This window comes from Sinocyclocheilus anshuiensis, unplaced genomic scaffold, assembly GCF_001515605.1.
Source record: "Sinocyclocheilus anshuiensis isolate Anshui unplaced genomic scaffold, SAMN03320099.WGS_v1.1 scaffold1733, whole genome shotgun sequence".
NCBI classification, from domain to species: domain Eukaryota; kingdom Metazoa; phylum Chordata; class Actinopteri; order Cypriniformes; family Cyprinidae; genus Sinocyclocheilus; species Sinocyclocheilus anshuiensis.
In genome coordinates this window covers 182,595-205,781 of record NW_015540961.1, presented here as the reverse complement: position 1 = coordinate 205,781, position 23,187 = coordinate 182,595, and the positions used below count along the sequence as shown (strand labels likewise).

The 23,187-nt window shown below is 37.5% G+C and overlaps 1 protein-coding gene across 1 annotated transcript; it reads left to right on the top strand.

Annotated features, from left to right (window-relative positions):
- Positions 1-214: 214 nt before the first annotated feature.
- LOC107690039 (patched domain-containing protein 1-like) lies at positions 215-20,702 on the top strand. Its single transcript, XM_016488268.1, has 3 exons — positions 215-1,063; positions 4,438-4,918; positions 18,213-20,702. Exons 1-3 carry the CDS (start codon positions 458-460, stop codon positions 19,874-19,876), a joined length of 2,751 nt encoding a protein of 916 aa, XP_016343754.1. The 5' UTR covers positions 215-457; the 3' UTR covers positions 19,877-20,702.
- The last annotated feature ends 2,485 nt before the right edge of the window (positions 20,703-23,187 follow it).

Here is a 23,187-nt window from a genome sequence, read left to right as displayed (position 1 = left end):
CGTCTGCATTGTAACTACATTTGGCCTTCTGTGTGGACTGCCGCCCTTAAGATGGGAATGCCTCATTCATTAGTAATTGACTGGCTATTTCAAGAGGTGAGTCCACAATCGTGAAGGGCTTTGAATCGCGTGTGTTCTTAAAAATGAGCCCCCACCCTCCCAGCATTTCCCCGTCGTGCCTCCTTCCATGCACACAGCAGCACATGGTTACAATCAAGCCCATAAATCAGGCGCCTCCGAATAGTCTGAATTAAGCACACATGCACATCAGACTGGGGCTGGCTGCTGTTGCAGCAGAAGAAGCGCGAGAAACAGTCACACATCAGGGGGATGGATGGAACCAAAAAGCCTCTATAGTGATCAATATCTTACTGTCTTTTGCAAATCGCTGCAGTGCTTCACATGTGTACACTCGAGTATTCTCGCACGGATTGACTGAACTGGAGCCACATGTCACATGTGCTTCATAGGAAGAACCGGGGCATCATCTGCTGCAAGCTGGATCTGGAGGAGGATGCTGCGGCAAGTGATACACAGAGGGCTGAAATCTTCTTTCTACTGGCTGGGTTTGTTCGTGAGCAGGCATCCGGTGTTCTTCCTCACCGTCCCCGCAGTCCTGACCATCATTTTCGGATCCACGGTGCTGAGCCGGTTTAAGCCCGAAACGGACCTGGAGATCCTGGTCGCCCCGACGCACAGCCTCGCGAAGATCGAGCGGAGTCTCGCCAACAGCCTCTTCCCCATCGACCAGTCCAAGCACAAGCTGTACTCGGACCTGCACACCCCCGGCAGATATGGCAGACTCATTCTGCTGGCCAAATCCGGGGGAAATATCCTGGAACTGGCCGAGCAGGTGCTCCAGGTTCACAAGAAGGTCCTGGATATGCATGTCAATTATAAAGGCTTCAATTACACTTTCGCGCATCTCTGTGTCCTGAGCCACCGGGACAAGAGATGCCTCCTGGATGATATCATCACCATATTTGAAGACATTCGCTTAGCTGTTCTGTCTAACAGCACTTTTTCCAAGGTCCCCGTGAGCTATCCGAATACAACATTAAAGGTAAGAGACATTGTCTGGCTGTGTTTCAAAACCTCGCAGCCGCCTAACGAGACCCGAGGTTTTTGAGACGCAGCCTTTGTGTGCGATGGAGCGACATTGCAACAATGAAACTGCAAAAACCATCTCGGCATATTGCGACCGTGCCTTATAAAACGCTCAGAATTATGAATAGACTCCGTGCTGCTGTATATTAGTGTGTGCTGCCTCGGAATCAGCTGCATAGTTCTCTAGTACTGCACTCGAGAAGCCTGGTGATGCAATGTGCACTAGATAGAAGACACTCACAGAATCTAGACTTTTACAATTCATCCTGTTTTTTTTTTCATAATAGATACCTTGTGCAGTATATTCAATCAATAAAATTATGAGAACATATAACAAGCAATATTACTAATTAAATACACTGTTTAGAATCCAGTATGAATTAGATAAGCTGTGTTAAATCATTCAAATGCAAACAGATCATTAAAAACACTGAGTTAATTGCAATTACAAGAGCCACTAACATTATTCTGTATTAAGATTCCTTCAATTGTATTCACTTAAAATAGTTTTATGCCATTTTTGAAATGGTTTACACACATACACAGGTAACAATCAACTAACTAATCATTTTAAACAAACACATCCTGCCATCACAAGACAAGTTACTAAAAATAACAATAAAGCAACAATAGTTGTTGGGAAACAGTGAAACCATATTATTTTTTCAGGCCCAGTGCATGCTGGGAAAACCATTGCTATAATTATGAGCAAAAGCTGTGCTTATATAAGAAATGCTTGAACATAAAACTGCTTAAACTACTTAGATTCAGCAGTAATCTATACTGGAAACAAAATAAATATTAGTACATTTTTCCTCAAATATTTTAAATGGTTCACCCAAGTTTTGACCATAAGAACATGAACATAATTCTGTTAAATATACTGTCGTTTATATATTGCATTTCACGATCTAAAATAGCACAGAATCATATATTGCAGTCTATTTGTACTACAGTAAATATGACAATAAAGCAACAACAGTTGTTGGGAAACAGTAAAACCATGTTAATTTTTCAGGGCCCAATGCATGCTTGGAGAACCATTGTTGGAATTGTGAATAAAAGGTGTACTTATAATAGGAAATGCTTGTAAAACTACTTAAACTATTAGATTCATCAATAATCTAAATTAGTGATTATTGAAAATTATAGAAATATTCTAACAGAATGTATTTTTTTAAATGATTGTAATTTTTCAGGGCCCAATGCATGCTTGGAGAACCATTGTTGGAATTGTGAATAAAAGGTGTACTTATAATAGGAAATGCTTGTAAAACTACTTAAACTATTAGATTCATCAATAATCTAAATGAGTGATTATTGAAAATTATAGAAATATTCTAACAGAATTCTAACAGAATGTATTTTTTTAAATGATTGTTAGCCCAAATTTTTAGCATTAAAACATGAACATAATTCTGTTAAATATAGTTTATATTCATGAGCAGCATTGAATTATTTCATGGAGTGTAATGCACATTGTTAAAATAAGTGTCCTAAACTGAGTCTGAATATACACTGATTATGAAGATACATCTTGTATCTTGAGACCTGTAAGACTAACAGTCTTAATCAAAATGCTGCAGTATTCACAGACGAAAGACTAAATATAACACAACAGTACAGCAAGCCAGATATCTTATTGTTTTCCCAAGCCTACGTCAGTAGGAGTAGGAGCAAGATCTGTGTGAATGAGGCGTTTACTGTGGCCTCTACAAGAGCTCATTCATATTGTGCCAGTCTTTTTGAACACATCTTGAGGCTGTATTGCTGCATCCAAGGCTCTCAGCATAGGGTGATGCACTGTCCAGCTCATTACTGGATGCTGAACTATTGAGACTATTGAGAAAAAAACAGTAACACTCAATCTGCTCTGGATTTTTAAAATTCAGCATTGTTTTGGTGCAAAAATTATGTTGTTCAACTGTGGAGATTATCTTAGCATATTTATCCAGCTTCATGCTGTGGTTTGATATCAGCTTGTGTTTTCTTCTTGCCAGTTTTGCTTGTCTGACATTTAGCTAAAACACATTAAGTACACACTGCTTCCTTGAGAAACCTTTTTTTTTGTTTTGTTATGGAAGACCATTTTAATACATTGTTGAAATGTGTTAAATCCATTCAAATACCAGAACAAATCCACACCAACATAGCTGCTCATTAGGCTTGCTGATTCTGCAAGTTACACATGATTATAATGTGGAATTAATATTAAAACGCAGCAGAGGCAGCAAGTCAGCCCTTGGCTCATATGCAAAAAAATTTTAACGGCCTCAAACTATAAGTGCAATGAAGAATCATAGGGTATAAGAAAAATACCATACCAAACACATTGTGTCGCAAAGGACTTTTACTGTATATCTCATTATTTTCATCTGAGTATAAATACATAATCTCTGTAAAGTAACAAGCCATCCAGATCTAACGCAAGTGTAGTATTAGTACTAGTCAAAATTTATCAAGCAAGTTACCTAATTAATCAGATCGGTACTAACATAAGTCTAAAATAACCAAGGCACAGCCAAACTTCACAATGTCAATACCATACTACTTCACGCAAACACAAACAATCGGCATGGCAGCCCAATTAAATATTCACATAACAGACATGCAAATGTAAAATGAATGCACAACTCACTTGTTTTAGTTGCACTTTCCAGGGCCTTCCTTTTGGCAAGTTCATCCTTCTGACTGACGTCTCCACCTTCTCTTTCCTCTTTAAGGCCCCACTTTTATGTTTGTATTTTATTGTCCATTCTAAACCTTACCAACTACGGAGCCCTGCACATATTTAAACAATTATTTATCATGGCCACAAATTATGAATTTGTTCCCTCATTTTAGTAAATGTGGACACGTTTTTTTAATTCTTCCCTGTTTACTCGTAATGTAGTTTTAAAAAAAGACTAACACTGCAAATTACTTCAATGTGTTACTACTAATCCACTAATAAAACTCTAAACTATACGATTTACAAATGTATAGTGTAAAAATGCGCAGTATATTGATTTATTAACCAGAGATTCATTTAGATTTTATAGGATATATTTTATTATAAGATAAATTATTTGGAATAAGTTTTTATGATCAATACATGGATGCTGCTTCTATTTATTCCAGTAGCCCATATTACAGATCTCAATTCATTTGTTAATCAACTTTAGTATTCCTCAGATGTTCCAAACGTACCAATTATTTAAAATTTTTTGACAGCAGTTGATTTTCCCTGATTGTAAAGTACACTTGTTAGATTGCATTCAAATTCAGTTTCACTCATAAGTTTCCTTTAATGAAAGAAATAAATTAGTAACTGGTTTGTTTTGCCTCTAGGATGGTCGAGTGTCCTTTATTGGCCATCAGCTGGGTGGCGTGGCCTTGCCTGTAAATAGCCGGGATCAACAAGTCAAGTTTGCTCGCGCCATCCAAATCACCTACTACCTCCGCAACCTTGGACCAGTGGTGCAGGACATCATTTCTGAGAAGTGGGAGAGTGAATTCTGTAAGCTGGTTCACCAGCTGGCTACAGACAGCCAGGAATTACACATCCAGTCACTTACGTCCTTCAGCTTATGGCGGGACTTCCACAAGACAGGCGTGCTGGCCAAGAGCGAGGTACTGGTCAGCTTGGTGCTGGTGCTCCTGGCGGCCACCATCTCCAGCTCTATGCGGGACTGCTTGCGTGGGAAACCCTTCCTGGGCCTGTTGGGCATCCTTACCATCTGTATCGCCAACGTGACGGCAGCTGGGATTTTTTTCATCTCTGATGGGAAATTTAACTCTACGCTGCTTGGGATCCCCTTTTTTGCCATGGGTAAGTGCGGCTTTGTTCACAGAGACTGTGGTGATTGTATGTAGGATTATTATAATTGCTGTGTGACTCCTCAGGAGGGGGAGGGGGGGTGTAATTGTTTTCCATGGCAGTCATCGGGGTCAGTGCTTGAGCAACAATGGGCTTCATCATTACGGAGGGAGAATCTGTGATATTATGAATAGAAATGGAAGATATTTAGACATTTTTCAAAATTTTTGTGGTACGATGAAAAAATCTGTGAACGTTTGCCTGAAAATTAAAAGGAATATAAACTGATGTAGCATTAACATGATCTGCAGATCTGACTGATGGTATAGTTAATGTATGTAGCCTACTGCTAATGATAAACCACTGAATGTCTCAGTAATTTTTTTTGGGCGCTTTTACATAGAACAGAACCATGTGGTGGGATACATTGATCCAGCGCGGTGGTTCTCAAGAATTAACAAAGAATTAACAAAGAAAAACTATGCAGAATGTAAATAATAATATGCAACGAAGACAAGCATTTTTAGTTAGAATAGCAAAACAAAAAGATTTATAAACAGGAAAAAAAGGAAGAAAACACTTTACACATATCTGAAAAAAGGAAGAAAACACTTTCCATGTATTGTTTTGTGTTGACATCACAAGGCGTGCATCCAATCAAATTCTGCTGTGTTTACATATTCATGCGATAAACCCAGCCAAATCAAGCAGATGTTAAAATGGACAGGTTGGCTGCCCTCATTGAGAAAACCATGAAAGAAGCAAGGTAAAACTAGACTACAATAAATGTCTTAAAAATATTACCCTAAAAGGATAAATATGGTTGGCGCGTGCTATAATGCGTGTTTGTTTGATGTTCAGAGTACAGTACCATTGAAAGTTTGATAGTGCTTTTATACATTAAACAGCTCATTAAACAAGTATTTCATATCGAGTAACTTACATTTTAAGCACAATATTTTTTCCGCATTTTTGCTCTGTCAACTGGAATAGTTCCAACAAATTCAACCGTCTCCGAGCAACACCCTACAGTGCTGTTTTGTTCCTGAATGAATCAGTGTTTTGGACGAATCGGTTCAGTGAAAGATTCACTGACTCACATTAAGTCATTTGTCGCCACCTTCTGGCTGATATATCCTGTCGCGAGACAGAAAAAACGAAGTGGATAAGATGAAGAGCAATATAGAATAATACATTTCAGTATTTAATTTTTGATGACATTTTGTTTACTTTTGTACTATTTTGTTACTGTGTTGGATTCTCTTGATGAAAAATGTCAAATTTAGTCTCCTCCATAATAGTGCCTGCCTGACTGAAACTTAATCCAGAACTAATAATAAAAAATTTAAAAAAATAAAATTATATTAGATAGCAAACATGTCATTGCACCAATAATTGCAGTGTGAATCTAAAGGAAATTTTAGTCTGCAGAATATTCATCCTTTAATGACAATTAGCTTACTTTCTTTCTATTGTTCGTGCATTTTGGGAGAATAATAAGGAACAGTCATTCATTTCCGACAGTGCTGTGTTCTTTCTGACGAATTATTTTTGTGGAACACAATCTAGCAAGCTAAAACAAACTTGGAAATTTAACGAACTCCGAACTCAATACATCTCGCAGGTGTTAAAACACCCTTAGATTTTACACCTGTCTAGGTTGCATTAGATGCCCTTAGGTGACGACTGTCACAACCCTCAACTGATTGGAACTAATTAGCTTCGGATTTAAAGCGTGTCAATTTGTTTTCTCCTGTGGAGGTAGAATCATGATTCTCTCAAAACAAGGATATACAGGGTGCAAACGCACAATTATAACCTACAGAGAATAACTGCTTACAGCATTCTTACTCTCAGTCAGTTCCGGCGATGGGTTTGGTTATTGTAGCAGCGCAATAGCATAATTAACTATCAATTACATGTGGCTGCCCAATTTAAGAAGACAGCAACATTGTCAGTGAAGAGACTGACTATACTGTAGGATTTTATGATCATGAATGTCCTTGTGAAGCTTGTGGATCAAAGGTAGTAATGCTTGGTGCTGTACTGTATACTCACGTCTTAAGCTTCAGCCAGCCATTTACGGCGTCCCTAATGATCTGGACCCCTCAGATGTTCAGTCTTATTGCAAGGCTAGCCCAGCGTGAGAGATGAATTGCTCCCTGACCACTGGATTTTGAGCTCTTTGCACAATACCAGAGGACCTGTGATTTACTGTGCTTTGCATTTGAGCTTCACAGGAAGGACAATCTGGAGAAATAGATTTTGTCCAGCTGGCGAAGATGAATGGTGACACTCTACAAGGCACATCACAATGTGCTGCGGGGACCCCGGGGACACGGGGTGGCTCCGTCGAGTTGGCAAAGTGACATTGGTTTCAAGTTTGTGGATGATTCTGAAAGGTTTTTTGATAGAATAGACACAATTGAAATCAAGGTCCTTTCCTCACACAAATTTATAGTATGGCTTCAGAAGTCTGGGAATATAGTGCATAAGTTTGGACTACTTTTTATGTTTTTTCTTTGATCCTTTTTTAAACAGACATGGTCAAGCTACATGAAGCTACTTTGTCTTTAATGGGACAAAAAAAGGGCTGAAATGAAACGAGGGTGAGTAAATAATGACAGAATATTCATTTTAGGGGGAACTGTCCCTTTAAAAGGACTTGGCAGAAGATGGATGCTCTGCAGAAAACAATGTGCGACACTGTTGTCTGTGACAATGAATGGAGTGCATCATGTTATACCTTCAGTTTAAGTTTGGAGGTTATTTTTGTTCGGACGCATACAGCAAGGGGCCTATTTATAGACTTGCTTCCTGCCACACGTCTTAGTGGTAGAGCGGCGAATGCTTTGTTTCTGCTGGGACAAATGACAGGATAGGAAATCAATGTCAGAGTACTCACTCACCTCCTGATCACCGTGCACATACAGTAAAGCTGTTTGCTGTTGACGTATGATGAGCCTTGATCATGAAAACCATAGGAATTATAAGGCTAGTTCTCATAATATCACATTTATAAAGATAAATAAATATCTTTAAAGGACAGAGATATGAATCAAAAATTTTATTTCTGTTGTTATTTACTCACCTACTGTTGTTTGTTCATGCACCACAAAAGAATTATTTTTAAAGAATCTTCAACTCTTAAAATGCCATTTTATGGCGAAAAAAAAAAATCCACAAATTGTGTTCTGTCATGCAACTAGTTTTAATTGTTCAATCTGTGGTCCCCTTCACCCTCTCCAAAATAGTCGGGAGTCTGCTATGCTGAATATTTTGAAACTGACCAGATGCGAGAAGTTCAGCATGGTGAGTCATGTTGACAGCAAAGAAATGAAAATTCATAAAAGAAAAGAAAGGTGACGCCAGAAACAGTGCAGTAGCACAATGCCAAAAAAGCTGAAATTATCCAAAAATTCATAAAAAAACAAAAAAACAAGCAAATTATGTTAAGTAGATTGTACAGACCATTGGTTGGTTTCTGCAATCTACACTGTAAAAAGAATACTTTTTGAAGTTTATCTCAATATGTTTTACAAGAAAATACTATTCTTTCAACATCAAAATTTCACATTTATTTCAGTGTGTTACTTGCAGTTTCTTTGTAAATTTTTGTGAAACTTACGAGCAATTTCTGAGCGAAAATTGTTTCAAAGTACATCCTACACCAAAAGTTTTGCGGTGTACTTAGGTTTATGATGCTTTTGGGAAACACAGCCCAGGTCAGGATTAAGGCTGACATTACCAGTTCTACAAATGCTGATTTATTTTTCATGTTGTCACGTCATTGAATATCGAATGGACAAAGACCCGTTTATGGTTGATGTTCTGTAGAAACTATATTTAGGCTTAAATGGAATTTCACAGCTCATCTACAAATGTTTAAACTTACTGAGTAAAATGCGGCATGCTAAACATGTCAGTTACAAAGAAAACATTGCTGCACCTTTAGTTTGATTTCCTACAGCCATATGAGCTAAAATATTATAATGATAGAGAAATGATAAGCATAAGAAATTAGATTGTTATATGAGAAAACAGATGAAAGATAAATAGATAACATTGACAAACACAAATGAAAGAACTAATCATAGAGCAGATAAAGCCAAAATTAGGAGAAGGATGACTAGATGTAGCTTGTTACTAGAATACAGCTGTTTTGAAAACGCCTGAATTGTGCTACTGGAAAAATGTGGTTAAGTTAGTGTCTGGGTTTAAAGGTGTGTATGTCTGTTGTGAGTAAGTGTGTGTGCGTGTGTGTGCAGTGGCGTAGTCACTCCCCAGCACGTCAGTCCTATTGATCGAGCTCATTTAGGGCCACAGACTGTGGAACAGCATGTGCCCTGGGATCTGGACCGTCTCCTTGCAATTCTCTCCACACAAGCATGATTGTGCCTGGTCATGGCTAACACACATTCACAGTGCCTGGGAAGCCCAATCCCATCTCAGTCACCATTCTAGAAACAAACACGTGCAACCGCCAGCATTTACAGCAGACCTTTGCTGTCTCCCGCAGGAAAATATAGATGATGGGGTGTTAGTAGATTGAAAACCGGCCATGGTGAATGGCATTGATTTGCCTCTGTGCTAGAGGGCAAGAGCAAGTCCTGGGGAAGAGATTAGGGGTCTTACAGATGAACTACTTATCACAAATGTCTTCAAGCGTCACATATTACATGCCATTAAGCCTGTGGCTGGATAATTTGCCATTGTCAGAAGGAAGAATCAGGATGAGAAAGGTTTGTTGAACATCGCAGGCCAAGAGAAAAAATTCATTTGCATAGTTTGGTCAGGCATGATGTGCGACCACTGAATCGGTGCGTGAAATAGAAATAGTAATAGTAATTCTTCATCCTCCCTCCATTTGTCATTAATATTCCAGTCCTTTTATCCTTCAGCTGTATGATTTTTGTTTCACTTTTTTTTTCTGGATTGAATAATGGAATAATTGGCATTAAAAATACAAGTGTTTTGGCTTGAAGCTGTTTGGACAATAATTTTACTGTCATATATGCTTCTATGCCACTAAAAGAAAAAGTGATGTTTTTAGTGTAGGAGTACAATTGTTAAGAGAAATAGATCTTCCGGTGAAGGCTTTGAACACACTGACATACGCTGACAGTGGCATGTTTTACGATGACATGAAATGCTGTCATAGATTGTAAGGCATATAGAAAGTGAGTGATGGAAAAGGGCGATCATGAGCCATTCAAGCACTTCCTTGATTGCTGCTTTCCTTTTACGACTTTTCATTGTCTTTTTGATATCAAAGTAGCCTCATTACTTTGTGCAAAACTGATAATGAACAATTAAATTGTCCTGCTAGTGGGTTTGAGGTCAAGAAATGATTTTCAGTAGTTGAAATAGTGTGGCCCATGGCACAGTAAATGCAGGGCGCTCATTTGGCATCTCAGCAGAAAAGTAGGCCATAAGAAAGATCTGAAAGTTTTAGCTATTCATTTGAGATTGATATAAAGCACCAACTTTTTTATTAGTCTTCTTTTATTGGACAGTCTTTTTCATATGTGAAGACTTTATACTTTCTCTTGGCTATTTTTACATTCGTTCTTTATGTTTAGAAAAAAGAGATCTTAGGTCAGTTTGTTATGTCTTATTTATAAATCTATTGATCAAAGAAATTGATATTTTATTCAGCGAGGATGCTTAAATTGATCAAAAGTGATAGTACAGACTTGAACATTGTTACAGAAAAAAAGAAAACATAAATGCTCTTCTTTTGAACTTGCTATTATCAAAGAATCCTGTAAAAAATATCATAGTTTCCTGAAAAATATTAAGCAGCACAACTGATTTCTACATTGATGATAATAAAAGTTTCTTGACCACCAAATCAGCATATGATTTATGACGGATCATGTGACACTGAAGATTTAGCTTTGACATCACAGGAATAAATAAAACTTTAAAATATATATAAAAATAGAAAAGAGTTAGTTTACATTGTAATACTCCACTTCATTACACTATTTTTACTGTATTTTAATCAAATAAATGCAGTCCTGGTGAGCATAAGAGACTTCTTTCAAAAACATGAAAATATCCTACCTACCCTAAACTTTTGAACAGTAGAGTATGTGTTTCTATTGAAATGACAATCTTAAAATACTAAGATTTAAAATGGAAACTTATTCACTGCCAAACACAGCTAAATTATGGTTCTTAAAGTCAACAGCAGGATTGATGAGATTGATGAGGTCCACTCCAATGAAATTATGTGTGTGTGAACTCAAGCCCTCTGCTGATTTACATGTGGTGCATTTGCACAAGCTTTTTCATTAGCAGTTGCAGATGCGGCAGATGTGTGGGGTGCCACAAGAAGCAGCAGGTTTTCAATACAATGATTCTCATTACGAGTCACACCATCCTCTCCATCTTCTGACTGCAATCATTTGACTGGCTCTGCAAAACGCCCATCTTTTTACTTAGACACTGTTGTGTTGAGTTTTGTGCAGATTGCACACCTAATCCTTAGCAGCGGGATTAACGGTGAGATGTGATGTGTGCCGTGTTAAAATAAGGACATTTTTACTGTCAAAGGAGATGCAAATTTTGGGTACTTTTGTAATGCAGCATTCTCAGCATGTTTTATTTTGTATTTTTGAATGAGAAGTGCTGCCTTTATACTGGTTATGTCATGCAACAAAATGAAGCTTTTGCACTTTTGCACTGCAAAAGCAAAATATATTTATTTGAGAAATAAATGTGGGGTAAGAAACTTTTTATTTACTGAAAAAATTGTTCAAATATTTTTTATTAAATTAAAAAAAAAAAATTCCCGATTAGAAAAATGTTATTTGTTAAATGTATTTTTTCTTCATTAAAAAAAAGATATGAATACATAAAAAGCACATTAATAACCCCAAAAATTAAAATGGCTGAAAATGTACTCACCGTAAGGCCATCCAAGATGTAGATGAGTTTGTTGCAAATTTTGGGTACTTTTGTAATGCAGCATTCTCAGCATGTTTTATTTTGTATTTTTGAATGAGAAGTGCTGCCTTTATACTGGTTATGTCATGCAACAAAATGAAGCTTTTGCACTTTTGCACTGCAAAAGCAAAATATATTTATTTGAGAAATAAATGTGGGGTAAGAAACTTTTTATTTACTGAAAAAATTGTTCAAATATTTTTTATTAAATTAAAAAAAAAAAATTCCCGATTAGAAAAATGTTATTTGTTAAATGTATTTTTTCTTCATTAAAAAAAAGATATGAATACATAAAAAGCACATTAATAACCCCAAAAATTAAAATGGCTGAAAATGTACTCACCGTAAGGCCATCCAAGATGTAGATGAGTTTGTTTCTTCATCAGAACAGATTTGGAGAAATTTAGCGTTACATCACTTGTTCACCAATTATTGTGATGTTTTTATCAGCTGTTTAAACTCTTATTCTGACGGCACCCATTCACTGCATGGAATGCATTGGGGAATTACTCCAAATCTGGTTAATTATTCCTTTAAATCAAGCCATTTTTGTTGTAGTATTTGCCACAAAGAAGAACTATGACGATAATGGGATGTTGCATATCCAAAAAATGTGGTAATACCATTTGAAAATAAATATAAATTGCAAAATAAATCACTAAAAAATTCCACACTACTTCCAGAATATCTGTTCAGAGGATATATAGGCTATTGTACATGTCTTGTCAGTGCAGCACAGAAAGACTGATGCAGTATGGAAATCTGTGTAATATTTTCCCCATCTTCTGTCACAACTGGACATGCTTTATGAGAGGTGTATGGAGGGTCCATCTGTAGGGTGTTTTCCTGCCAATGATGGATGTGTTTGCAGCTGCTCTGGTGCTGACGTTTTAAAGCAGTAATTTTGTTTAATGACTCACTGCACTGCAGCGAGAGAGGTGATGCAGCTCTTTATATTGAAGACACGGCCTCAGAGTAGCTTTCCTCCAGCCGGTGCCGGCTGGAACTGTCCACGGGAGGCCTGTGAGAAACTGCCCTCTTTAGCTATGTGGAATGTTGTACCTGTTCACCAGCACACGGATACATGAGGTACAGCCCTTTATTTCCTATCGTACCCTTTGTGAGACTTGCAGCGAACACTGCAGTTCAGTTCCCAGGTGTTCTCACAAAGTAGCATGGGAAAAACACTCTGGGGGAGGGAATTCACTATGAATAAATTGCGCCCACTGTTTATTTGTGCAAGCGGTATGCATTGTTTCAGCACCCAATTCACTAAAGGAATTATGCAAATCCTGTAACACCCAAACATACCCACAAATAAAAAAAACACAGTTTGCGCAGTGCAATTTCTCCTTTTTCAGGTCAGTTCTGAGTGTTGTGTAGGATGCTTTTACCACAATCCTGTTTACTACCAAGGCATCTGAATCTGATTTTTGAAATACTGGAAGTCTTGCTCGACTACCATTGTTGGGAAGTAACTGACTAAATGTAGAGACACAACACTAAAAAAAATCTTTTTTTTTAAAGTTGAGAATAAAACAGACTATTGGAGTATGTTTTACAAGAAAATGTGATATTTTTAACTAGAAAGACTACAATCATATTTGATTCAATGTGTTACTTATGTTGTTTTTCAGTGTATTAACAGTGAACTACATGTTTCAGTATCTCATCTATAACAGTGTTTCATGTTTCTCTCTCTTATGTAGCGCTGGAAAGTCTGATTCATTGGTGAATCAGTATGTTTGGGCATTTCATGTAAATGAACAGATTCAAAATGAATCACACATTTGAGTCCCTATTTGTTCATGGTTTAGACTTGAAAAATTATAGTATTTTGTTGTATTGACCTGTTCAAATTTAGATTTGTTTATATATTATTATTATATAAAATATGGTCACGCCATACAATAAGGTTTTATTTGTTAACATTAGTTAACTACATTCGTTAAGTAAGGGATAATGTACATCCAGCCGGTTCTTATCTCAGAATAACCCCCGACAGGGTGATCAGGACCAGGTGGTCTTGTATCACCCTGAAGGGGGTTATTCTGAGATAACAACCGGCTGGATGTACATTATCCCGCTTATTACACGGCTACTTGCCTCAGAAGTAAATAATTAGACACAAAATATTGATTTGAGTATATATATTTGAACGCAAAGCTTCCGTGAACACAGCAGTTGCAAGCAAGCGGCAAGTTCAAACTAGACGGACATTTAAGGGATACGGTGCAGTCAAACCACATATTACACAACATTTCACCACATAAATAATTATGGCGATAAAAGATTTAAGACAAAAATTTTTTTAAATCTTACCAGCTTGTTAGTTACCTTGTAATCCATAACAGTGTACAAAACAATCGTAGCAAAATGCACTGGAATGGTACTAAATGTGATACAAAACTCTTTTCAGAATGACATGGCGATTTCTTCAGTGTGGGCTGAGAATGAATCACCACAACATAAATGGAGTGTCATCAGGCTGCTGGTCAAGGGCAGAAAGAAAATGTTCTCAGTTCTAAAGGTCTAATGAAACAGGACAAAGAGACAAAACATGACTAAACTGCATATCTGCCTTCAAGCCTTTTTTGTCTTATGCTCCCCAGCAACCCCATCAAGGAGGCTTAAGCCTATCTTCATCTACACCAAATCAGAAAAAAATGTTTCTTATTATACTACATATCATTTAGCATAAAAATTTATATAATCCAAATGGCCATTATTATTAGGACCCAATTTTTTTTCCTTAAAAAGTCAGAAAATTGTTAAGCTGTTAATTACAAAGAAAAAAGATGAATAGCTTTTAATTACTATAATCTTTTAGTAACCTTAATATTTTCTCATTTCTGTTTTATAGGTTTAATCTTGCCAAGTACCTCCACAAACTTGCTTAAGTGCCCCCTGCAGTAGCTGGGAATCACTGGGTTAGCACTTTAACAAATATACGAAAAATATTCTCCATTATATTCTATCCAATATAAATGTATTCAGTTATTAATATCCACTATTATGTTATTCTATTATTCACTTCTCCTTTGAAACACAATTTCATTCTTTCTCCATCTTTGTGACAAACTTAATTTTAGACAGTCTTGTGACAGTATGCAAAAGCTTACTCCTAAAATAGCATACTACATCTACTGTATGGCAGTGATTTTGTTTCAAACAAGTTATGTCAAAGGGGGTCCATCCATTCAAGGGTGTAAATTAAATCGGGGCCACTAGAGGAGCGCGTATAGCAAAGTGACATCTTGAAACAAGATTGACACTTTTTGCCACAGCAGCAGCGCCAAACGTTAAGGAGTGCAGCAGCAAATAGAGTGTATTCAAAACTGAAAGCACAAAGCCGTGAGTTGGCACAAGGGTGCCGCTTATACATCACAGAATAAAACAGAGATTATTGAGGCATTTAAAATAAAACCATTTCAACAAAGTCTAGGATGATTTCACTCGACCAGCACTTGCGTAATAGGGCCAATGGGGCTCTCACTGTTCCTGAACGTGGAGTAGTGAGTGACCTATTGCTGTTCCAGACATACATATACATTTACTCATCATACTTCAACATGATCATATATCATTAACATACAACAGTGAGGACATATAGGAGCAAACCCACTAAACAATATTTTCACTGCATACTGTACTTTTCACACTTGCAATCCAAACTTGATCCAAAATTCTAAAATGAAGTATATGTCATGCTTTTAATCACAAACAACCCTTTCTATGCAAAATAGCACAGATTACATTTTATTCACATCATTTTTTTTATTAACATAAATTCATTAAGTGATTGAAAAGAGCAATATAACATGGCATATATATGTGCATTGTAGTAGACAATGTAGGAGAAGCTTTTAAAGTGTAGACTGCCAAGTTACAAGCTAAATATAAAAAACTAGTTAAATGAAAAATGTAATTTATATCATTTCTATAATAGCTTAGGTAACACTTTACAATAAAGTTACATTTGTTAATATTAGTTAATGCATTAGTTACATTAACTAACAATGAGTAATATATTTTTACAGCATTGATAAACCTTTGTTAATGTTAATAAAAAGCAATTGTTCATGTTAGTTCACAGTGAATTAATGTTAACAGATAGAATGTTGCTTTTTATTCTTTTACAAGAAAATACTATTTCAGTTTTTCTACTTCAGAATTTCACATTTAATTCAATGTTACTTGCTGTTTCTTTGTAATTGTGGTTGAAATGTACTACTTTTCTGAGTGAAAATTCTCTCTATGCCTATTTTATTTGATATTTTTCAATGTAATAGTTGTAGTCTATTAGCGAAACACAAATAAAACTTTCCTGGTTGGAAATCACTGAACTAAATGAATTAGCCTCCATCAGTCAAGAGATTACAATTCCATTTCCATTTAGCAAAGATGAAGTGAAAGTTTGTTTATCATGCATTAATCTTACAATTCTTTGCACATTTTCCAAATAATAAATGGCATTCACTTCATGAATCTAATGAATCTTCTTAATTGGAGAATTCAAAAGAATTGCTCAAGCAGTAATAGTGTTGTTCATGAGATGGCAGGGTCAGCAGCTAATCACAAATTAAATTCTTTGTACATTGGATTTGTTCATCTATATCATTTGGCAAGTAGTGACCCATGTTCATGCTCAGATGTCTGAATGTTTCATTTCTACCAAACTTTGTGGGTTACACTTTACTTGAAGGGGTGTGCATAAGACTGACATGACACCTTCATAATCATGACATGACACCTACATAATAGCTATTATCTGCTGAATATGTGGTTCCTTTTCGGTTACACTTTACTTGAAGGGGGGAACATAAGACTGACATGACACCTTCATAATCATGACATGCCACCTACATAATCATGACATGACACATGTCATGAATATGAAGGTTTTTTATGACAACTGTCATTAAGTGTCATTCGCTCAGTTATGTAATTTTAGTTAATGCAAAGATGACATTGTTTGAGATGTCTTTGTTATGGGCTATGGTTAGGGGTAAGGGTAGGGGTAGGGTTAGGTTAGGGTTAGGTCAAATAATGTCATATTTGCATTAAAAATTACATAACTGAGCGAATGACACTTAATGACAGTTGTCATAAACATGCATAAAACCTCCTTCATATTCATGACATGTGTCATGTCATGATTATGAAGGTGTCATGTCAGTCTTATGCACACCCCTTCAAGTAAAGTGTTACCACTTTGTGTTTAGTAGTTTAGGTTTTAATTGCCATTTAGCAGCTGCGTTTTATTCAGAGCAGCTTCCTGTGATTGAAGGGACATCCCTTTCGGAGCAACCTGAGGCTAAGTGCCTATCTTAAGCATGCTTGATGAGAAGAAGAAAGATTGTGATGCCCCTTCTATGAGTGTATGCTACTGAACATGCAGTCTTTGTATTAGCAACCTGGATCTTCGGCCACTGGGTGACCACCAGCCCACCACATGCCCTCCTCATCTTGCAGATGAATTCACACAAGCTAATGGACTTGTTTTTCCTCTTAATAAAGCTAAAAGCAGGGAAAGCCGGTCCATCTGACTCATTACATTGGCGTAATCCTTTATGGTTAATTAGGTTTTTCTCAGTGGCTTGTCGAGTCAATGAAAATTTATTATTTTGTAGAAAGAGGTAAGAGAGTAGTTTTTGTGACATATTCTTGACAGCGACAGCGTGCGTAGAGATGTCCTTGATGCTGAGTGAAATATTTAGTGGATGGATGAAAGTCAAAAGTATTAAAATGTTCAAAGGCGTCATTGTGCACACACTAGATGTGATGTATGAGCCTATCTATCTATCTACAAAAAAAAAGCATTTTCACTAGTAATATTAGACTTTTGGCCTCTACTGTACAATTTAATCATGGCAAATTAAGTATTCATATAATTGCTGAAAATAAATGAACGTTCATTTAACACATTTCTAATTTATTTAATTTATCTATTTATAGAAATTAATATCCAAAATCAAACTTGATTGAGGGCTGTTTTGTATATTGTAAATTTGGAATGTATATTTGTAATTAATTTAATTCAGATGCTTAAAATTCACCGGAAAAAAAGAAAAGTACAAAAAGAATATTGCCTACTGAAACTTGGCTGTTGTTAGATTTTGGAACTGACACAACTAACACTATAATCAGCCAAGTGGGCACAGTTTTCACCCAATGCTAATAATATGAAAATGGGTAATTAATCACCCTGGCTGATATATCGGTCTTGCACTAATCATGTTTTATATTTTTGTAGATTATATTTATGCTGACATTGCACATGCTGTGTAATCAATTTTCTCTGTGAATTTTCCATGCATCAAACTATAAATTGCTTCTTTTTTGTTTTCAGGACATGGAACGAAGGGTGTGTTTGAGCTTCTGGCAGGCTGGAGAAGAACCAGAGAGAGTTTGCCCTTCAAGGAGAGAGTGGCAGATGCGTTCGCCGACGTGATGGTGTGTTACACCATGACTAGCTCACTCTATATTATCACCTTCGGCATGGGTGCCAGCCCTTTCACCAACATCGAATCCGTGAAGGTCTTCTGCCAGAGCATGTGTGTAGCAATCCTGGTGAACTACTTCTACGTATTTTCATTCTATGGCTCCTGTCTGGTGTTTGCCGGGCAGCTGGAGCAAAACCGCTATCACAGCATCTTCTGCTGCAAGATCCCCTCAGTGGAGTATCTGGACCGCCAGCCCACTTGGTTTAAGACCATGATGAGTGATGGCCACGACTTGTCTACGCACCACGACAGCGCACCGTACCAGAACCACTTCATTCAGCACTTCCTGAGGGAGCATTACACAGAATGGATTACCAACACCTACGTCAAGCCTTTTGTGGTTATCCTTTACCTGATTTACGCCTCCTTTTCGTTCATGGGATGTTTACAAATCAGCGATGGCTCCAACATAATTAATCTGCTAGCTAGTAATTCGCCCAGTGTGTCGTTCGCCCTGACCCAACAGAAATACTTTAGCAACTACAGTCCGGTGATTGGGTTTTACATCTACGAACCCATTGAGTATTGGAACTCCACAGTACAGGAGCACCTCAAGACGCTGGGCCAGGGCTTTAATAAGATTTCATGGATCGATAATTACTTTCACTATCTGAGGGTCGTGAATGTCAGCGCCTCAACCAAAAGTGATTTCATTAACATCCTCAAGACTTCTTTTCTGAGGAGCCCAGAATATCAACACTTTGTGGACGACATCATTTTCTCCAAAAATGGAGACGAGTACGACATCATCGCATCCAAGATGTACTTGGTGGCCAGGACGACTGAGAAGACCAGGGAGGAGGTCGTGGAGCTGCTGGAGAGGCTTCGACCTCTCTCCCTCATAAACAGCATCAAGTTCATCGTTTTCAACCCAACGTTCGTGTTCATGGACCGCTACAGTTCCTCCATCATCTCCCCCATCTTAACATCGGGATTCAGTGTGCTCACTATTCTCATCCTCACCTTCTTCCTGGTCATAAACCCACTGGGGAACTTCTGGTTGATTTTGACTGTCACCTCTGTGGAACTGGGTGTCTTGGGTCTCATGACGCTCTGGAATGTAGACATGGACAGCATCTCTATCCTGTGCCTTATTTATACTCTCAACTTTGCCATGGATCACTGTGCCCCCCACCTCTACACGTTCGTACTGGCCTCTGAGCACACGCGGACTCAGTGCATCAAGATCTCTTTAGAGGAGCATGGGGCCACTATTTTGCAGAACACCTCATGTTTTGTGATTGGGATAATGCCTCTTCTCTTTGTGCCTTCTAACCTGACCTACACACTGTTCAAGTGCTCCCTTCTCACAGTCGGCTGCACAGTGCTGCACTGTTTCGTCATCCTACCGGTGTTTTTGACTTTCTTCCCGCCCTCTAAGAAGCGGCACAAGAAAAAAAAACGGGCAAAACGGAAAGAGCGGGAAAGAGAGAGAGAGCAGGAGAGGGAGAGAGAGGAAATCGAGTGCATTGAAGTCAGGGAAAACCCGGACCACGTAACCAATGTTTGATTGAAAGATGTCTGTGAACATAATTGGTAAGATATCAGCTCCTGTCCACTAGGGGGCGACGTCACACAGCACTTCACAGGTCCAGAGGTGGCCAAGTCTGGCACTCTTGCCCCTGGGGTGACCCTCGCGACCCCAGCAATCAACAACAGTGCTGTCCAGAGTTAAAAACCCCTTCTCACTCATTTCTTGTGTACACTTCGTCCAGAACAGTGTATAACATCTGCAGCTGCTAGATTACATTAGCCGTTAACATGAAAAGTTTGCGCAAGAAGGTTGTCTGTATACATGAACTAATACAAAAGACCTAAACAGAAGGCCTCCAAAAATGTTAGCATGCATCTATAAGCAGGTGGTTTCCTGCTTATTTTAGATCTCTAGGGGTATTCCCAAGGGTATTCATATATGTTTTGCAAGAGCAGATATCACAATAAGTACATTTGCTCTTATTTAGCACCAACACGATTCTTTTTGGTCACTCCGTGTTTTTCTAACAGTTATGCACCTCACGTTCCTCCAGCCTTGTGCTTACATAATTAATCAAGACCAACTCTGTTTAAAAATAACTATGTGAAAAATAGTAGCGAACGGAAGTAGCAGTTTCCAGCGTTCATCAAATTATGCAGCACTCTCCTACAAGCAACACTTGGCATGCATTTATCACAAATGTCCTGTAGCAAATTTAATAGTGTGTTTGTAGTTTCTCTGGTAGCAGTTATTTAGACGTATTCACTGAGACTCCCCCCGAGAGGTCCCACCTTATACCTGGAAAATATCCTCCGAGCAAAGCATTAATGGTCAATAGAATGATTTATTAAGGATTGTAAAAGGTGTTGTTCTCCTTTAAAAGTTCAGTGAAAGTACATTTGTCAAATTTGACATTTAGCACATATTCAGACTGTAATTTGTTTTACTCTTCCGGGTAAATAAACCGTGTCAGAAGGTGTTCTGTGTGGAGACCACCGACATGAATCACTAAAATGTTTTGTGTATAATATTAAATTGCATATGCCATTTAAAAAAGGTTTTCCAAAACACCCAAGTGACTCATTCATGAGAAAAGAGACTTGTAGCATGTCTTAAAGCTGCATTGATATGGTCTGTTTGTTTACTTGCTTGTGTGTTTGTTTGTTACAAAACCACAAATCTTGCACCTGTTCATGTAGTTAAACTGAGCAATGAAAAAGAGATTAGAGAGTTTTCCTTTCTGTTGTTTTGTTATTTTGCACATTAGACAGATTCACTGAGGCTATCATCTAAAAATATACAGTACATGTCAAATGACAAGAGTAGATATTGTTTTTGAGTGTAGCATGTGTTTTGTCTGTATTTGTGTGTGTTTGCGGAGATGAGCAGTGCAGATGATATACACTGTGTTCACGCTGAAGAAATATCTTGCACAAATCAATATAAAGGTATCAAGGTACATTCTGGTGGAAATTAGTATGTCTGTTATGTTAGAATTGTCGGTTCTCTTGTCCAGAGGAATATTAGGCATTGCATCAGGTGATGTTGTGTATTAACAAAGTAGTCGATCCAGACCGTTTTGATCTATGGGTTATTTTATGTGTCACAAATACGTACACTCTCAGAAAAAAAGGTACAAAAGTTGTCACTGGGGCAGTACCTTTTCAAAAGGCACACCTTTGTACCTAAAGTGTACATATTAGTACCTAAAGTGTACATATTAGTACCTAAAAGGTACAAAAGTGTACCTTTTGAAAAGGTACCGCCCCAGTGATAGCTTTTGTACCTTTTTTTCTGAGAGTGTATAGCACCAGTCAAACCTGTTGGTAGCTCTTGAAGAAGCAACACAAAAGATAAGGTGGAAAATGTAAACATAAAAGGAGTAGTTCACCCAAAAAATGCAAATTCTGCCATCATTTACTCACCCTCATGTCATTCCAAACATAGAACTTTCTTTCTTCTGCAGAACACATAAGAAGATATTTCAAAGATGGTTTTTGTCCATACAATGGGGTCCAAAACAACACCAAATATGTTTGGAATGAAATGAGGGTGAGTAAATGATGACAGAATGTTAATTGTTGGGTGAACTACCCTTTTAATGTAAAAGTATCTGGAACGGACTGTGTAGATGGAGGCAAAAATCAGCAGATGTTTGCTTTTTGTCAGTCTTATTCCCCCCACGCCTGCAACCCGGAAGCCCTTTGGTTAATGTTCCAATAATCACAAATTAACAATATTTAGTATAAATATTTAATCAACCTCTGATTGTCCTAATCAACAGTGGGAGAGGATCTGCAAGGAGGAATGGCAGAGGATCCCCAAATCCAGGTGTGAAAAACTTGTTGCATCTTTCCCAAAAAGACTCATGGCTGTATTAGATCAAAAGGGTGCTTCTACTAAATACTGAGCAAAGGGTCTGAATACTTAGGACCATGTGATATTTCAGTTTTTCTTTTTTAATAAATCTGCAAAAATGTCAACGATTCTGTGTTTTTCTGTCAATATGGGGTGCTGTGTGTACATTAATGAGGAAAAAAAATTAACTTAAATGATTTTAGCAAATGGCTGCAATATAACAAAGAGTGAAAAATTGAAGGGGGTCTGTAAAGGTATAATCAAATAATTATATCCTTATCTCATGCTACAACAAACTGTTCTCGTTCTTACTATGTTTCCATTGGTTCAGATGTAGATTCGAATTGATTCTAGGTCAGTCGTTGCAATGTATGCCTCAACATAGACTGCCTGCCAAAAAAGTGGAATTAAACCCAAAAAACTGCTAGCTTTTGTCCTGCTGTGTATATTGTACACATTTCATAATCATTGAACTGTGCAAAACGCATGTGGTTGCCAGAGCCTTACTGATCCAGTCAAACAGCTGGGTTCATTGTAGAGTCATTCCAAAGGCAGAAGGCCTTTCACTGGGGAAGGTTTCGTTGACTAGAGTTTACTTGAGAGGTTGAGATACAAGGACCAAAGGTTTGCTATAGAAAAGTCCATTAGAAACGATAAAACACTTCATGTACAGTGATGATCTTATGTTGTCATTGACTGTTGTTTAAATGTCACAGGTATTGGGCACCTCAAGATAATGGCCACCGTGTTTAGATGCAACATTCCAAAACCAGTAGGTTTCATAAATATTAGTCAATGAAGCTTTTATGTGCTTAGTGTCTAATATCGATGGCATCCCCATATTTTGTAAGAGCTCTATAATTTGTGTTGGAAGAGGGCATGAAAATTAAATATACGAAGACAAGAGATGCATAATGAAAATGATGAAAAATCATATACTTCCCAAAATTACTGTGTATGCATGTATTGTATGTATGCATGTATTTGGT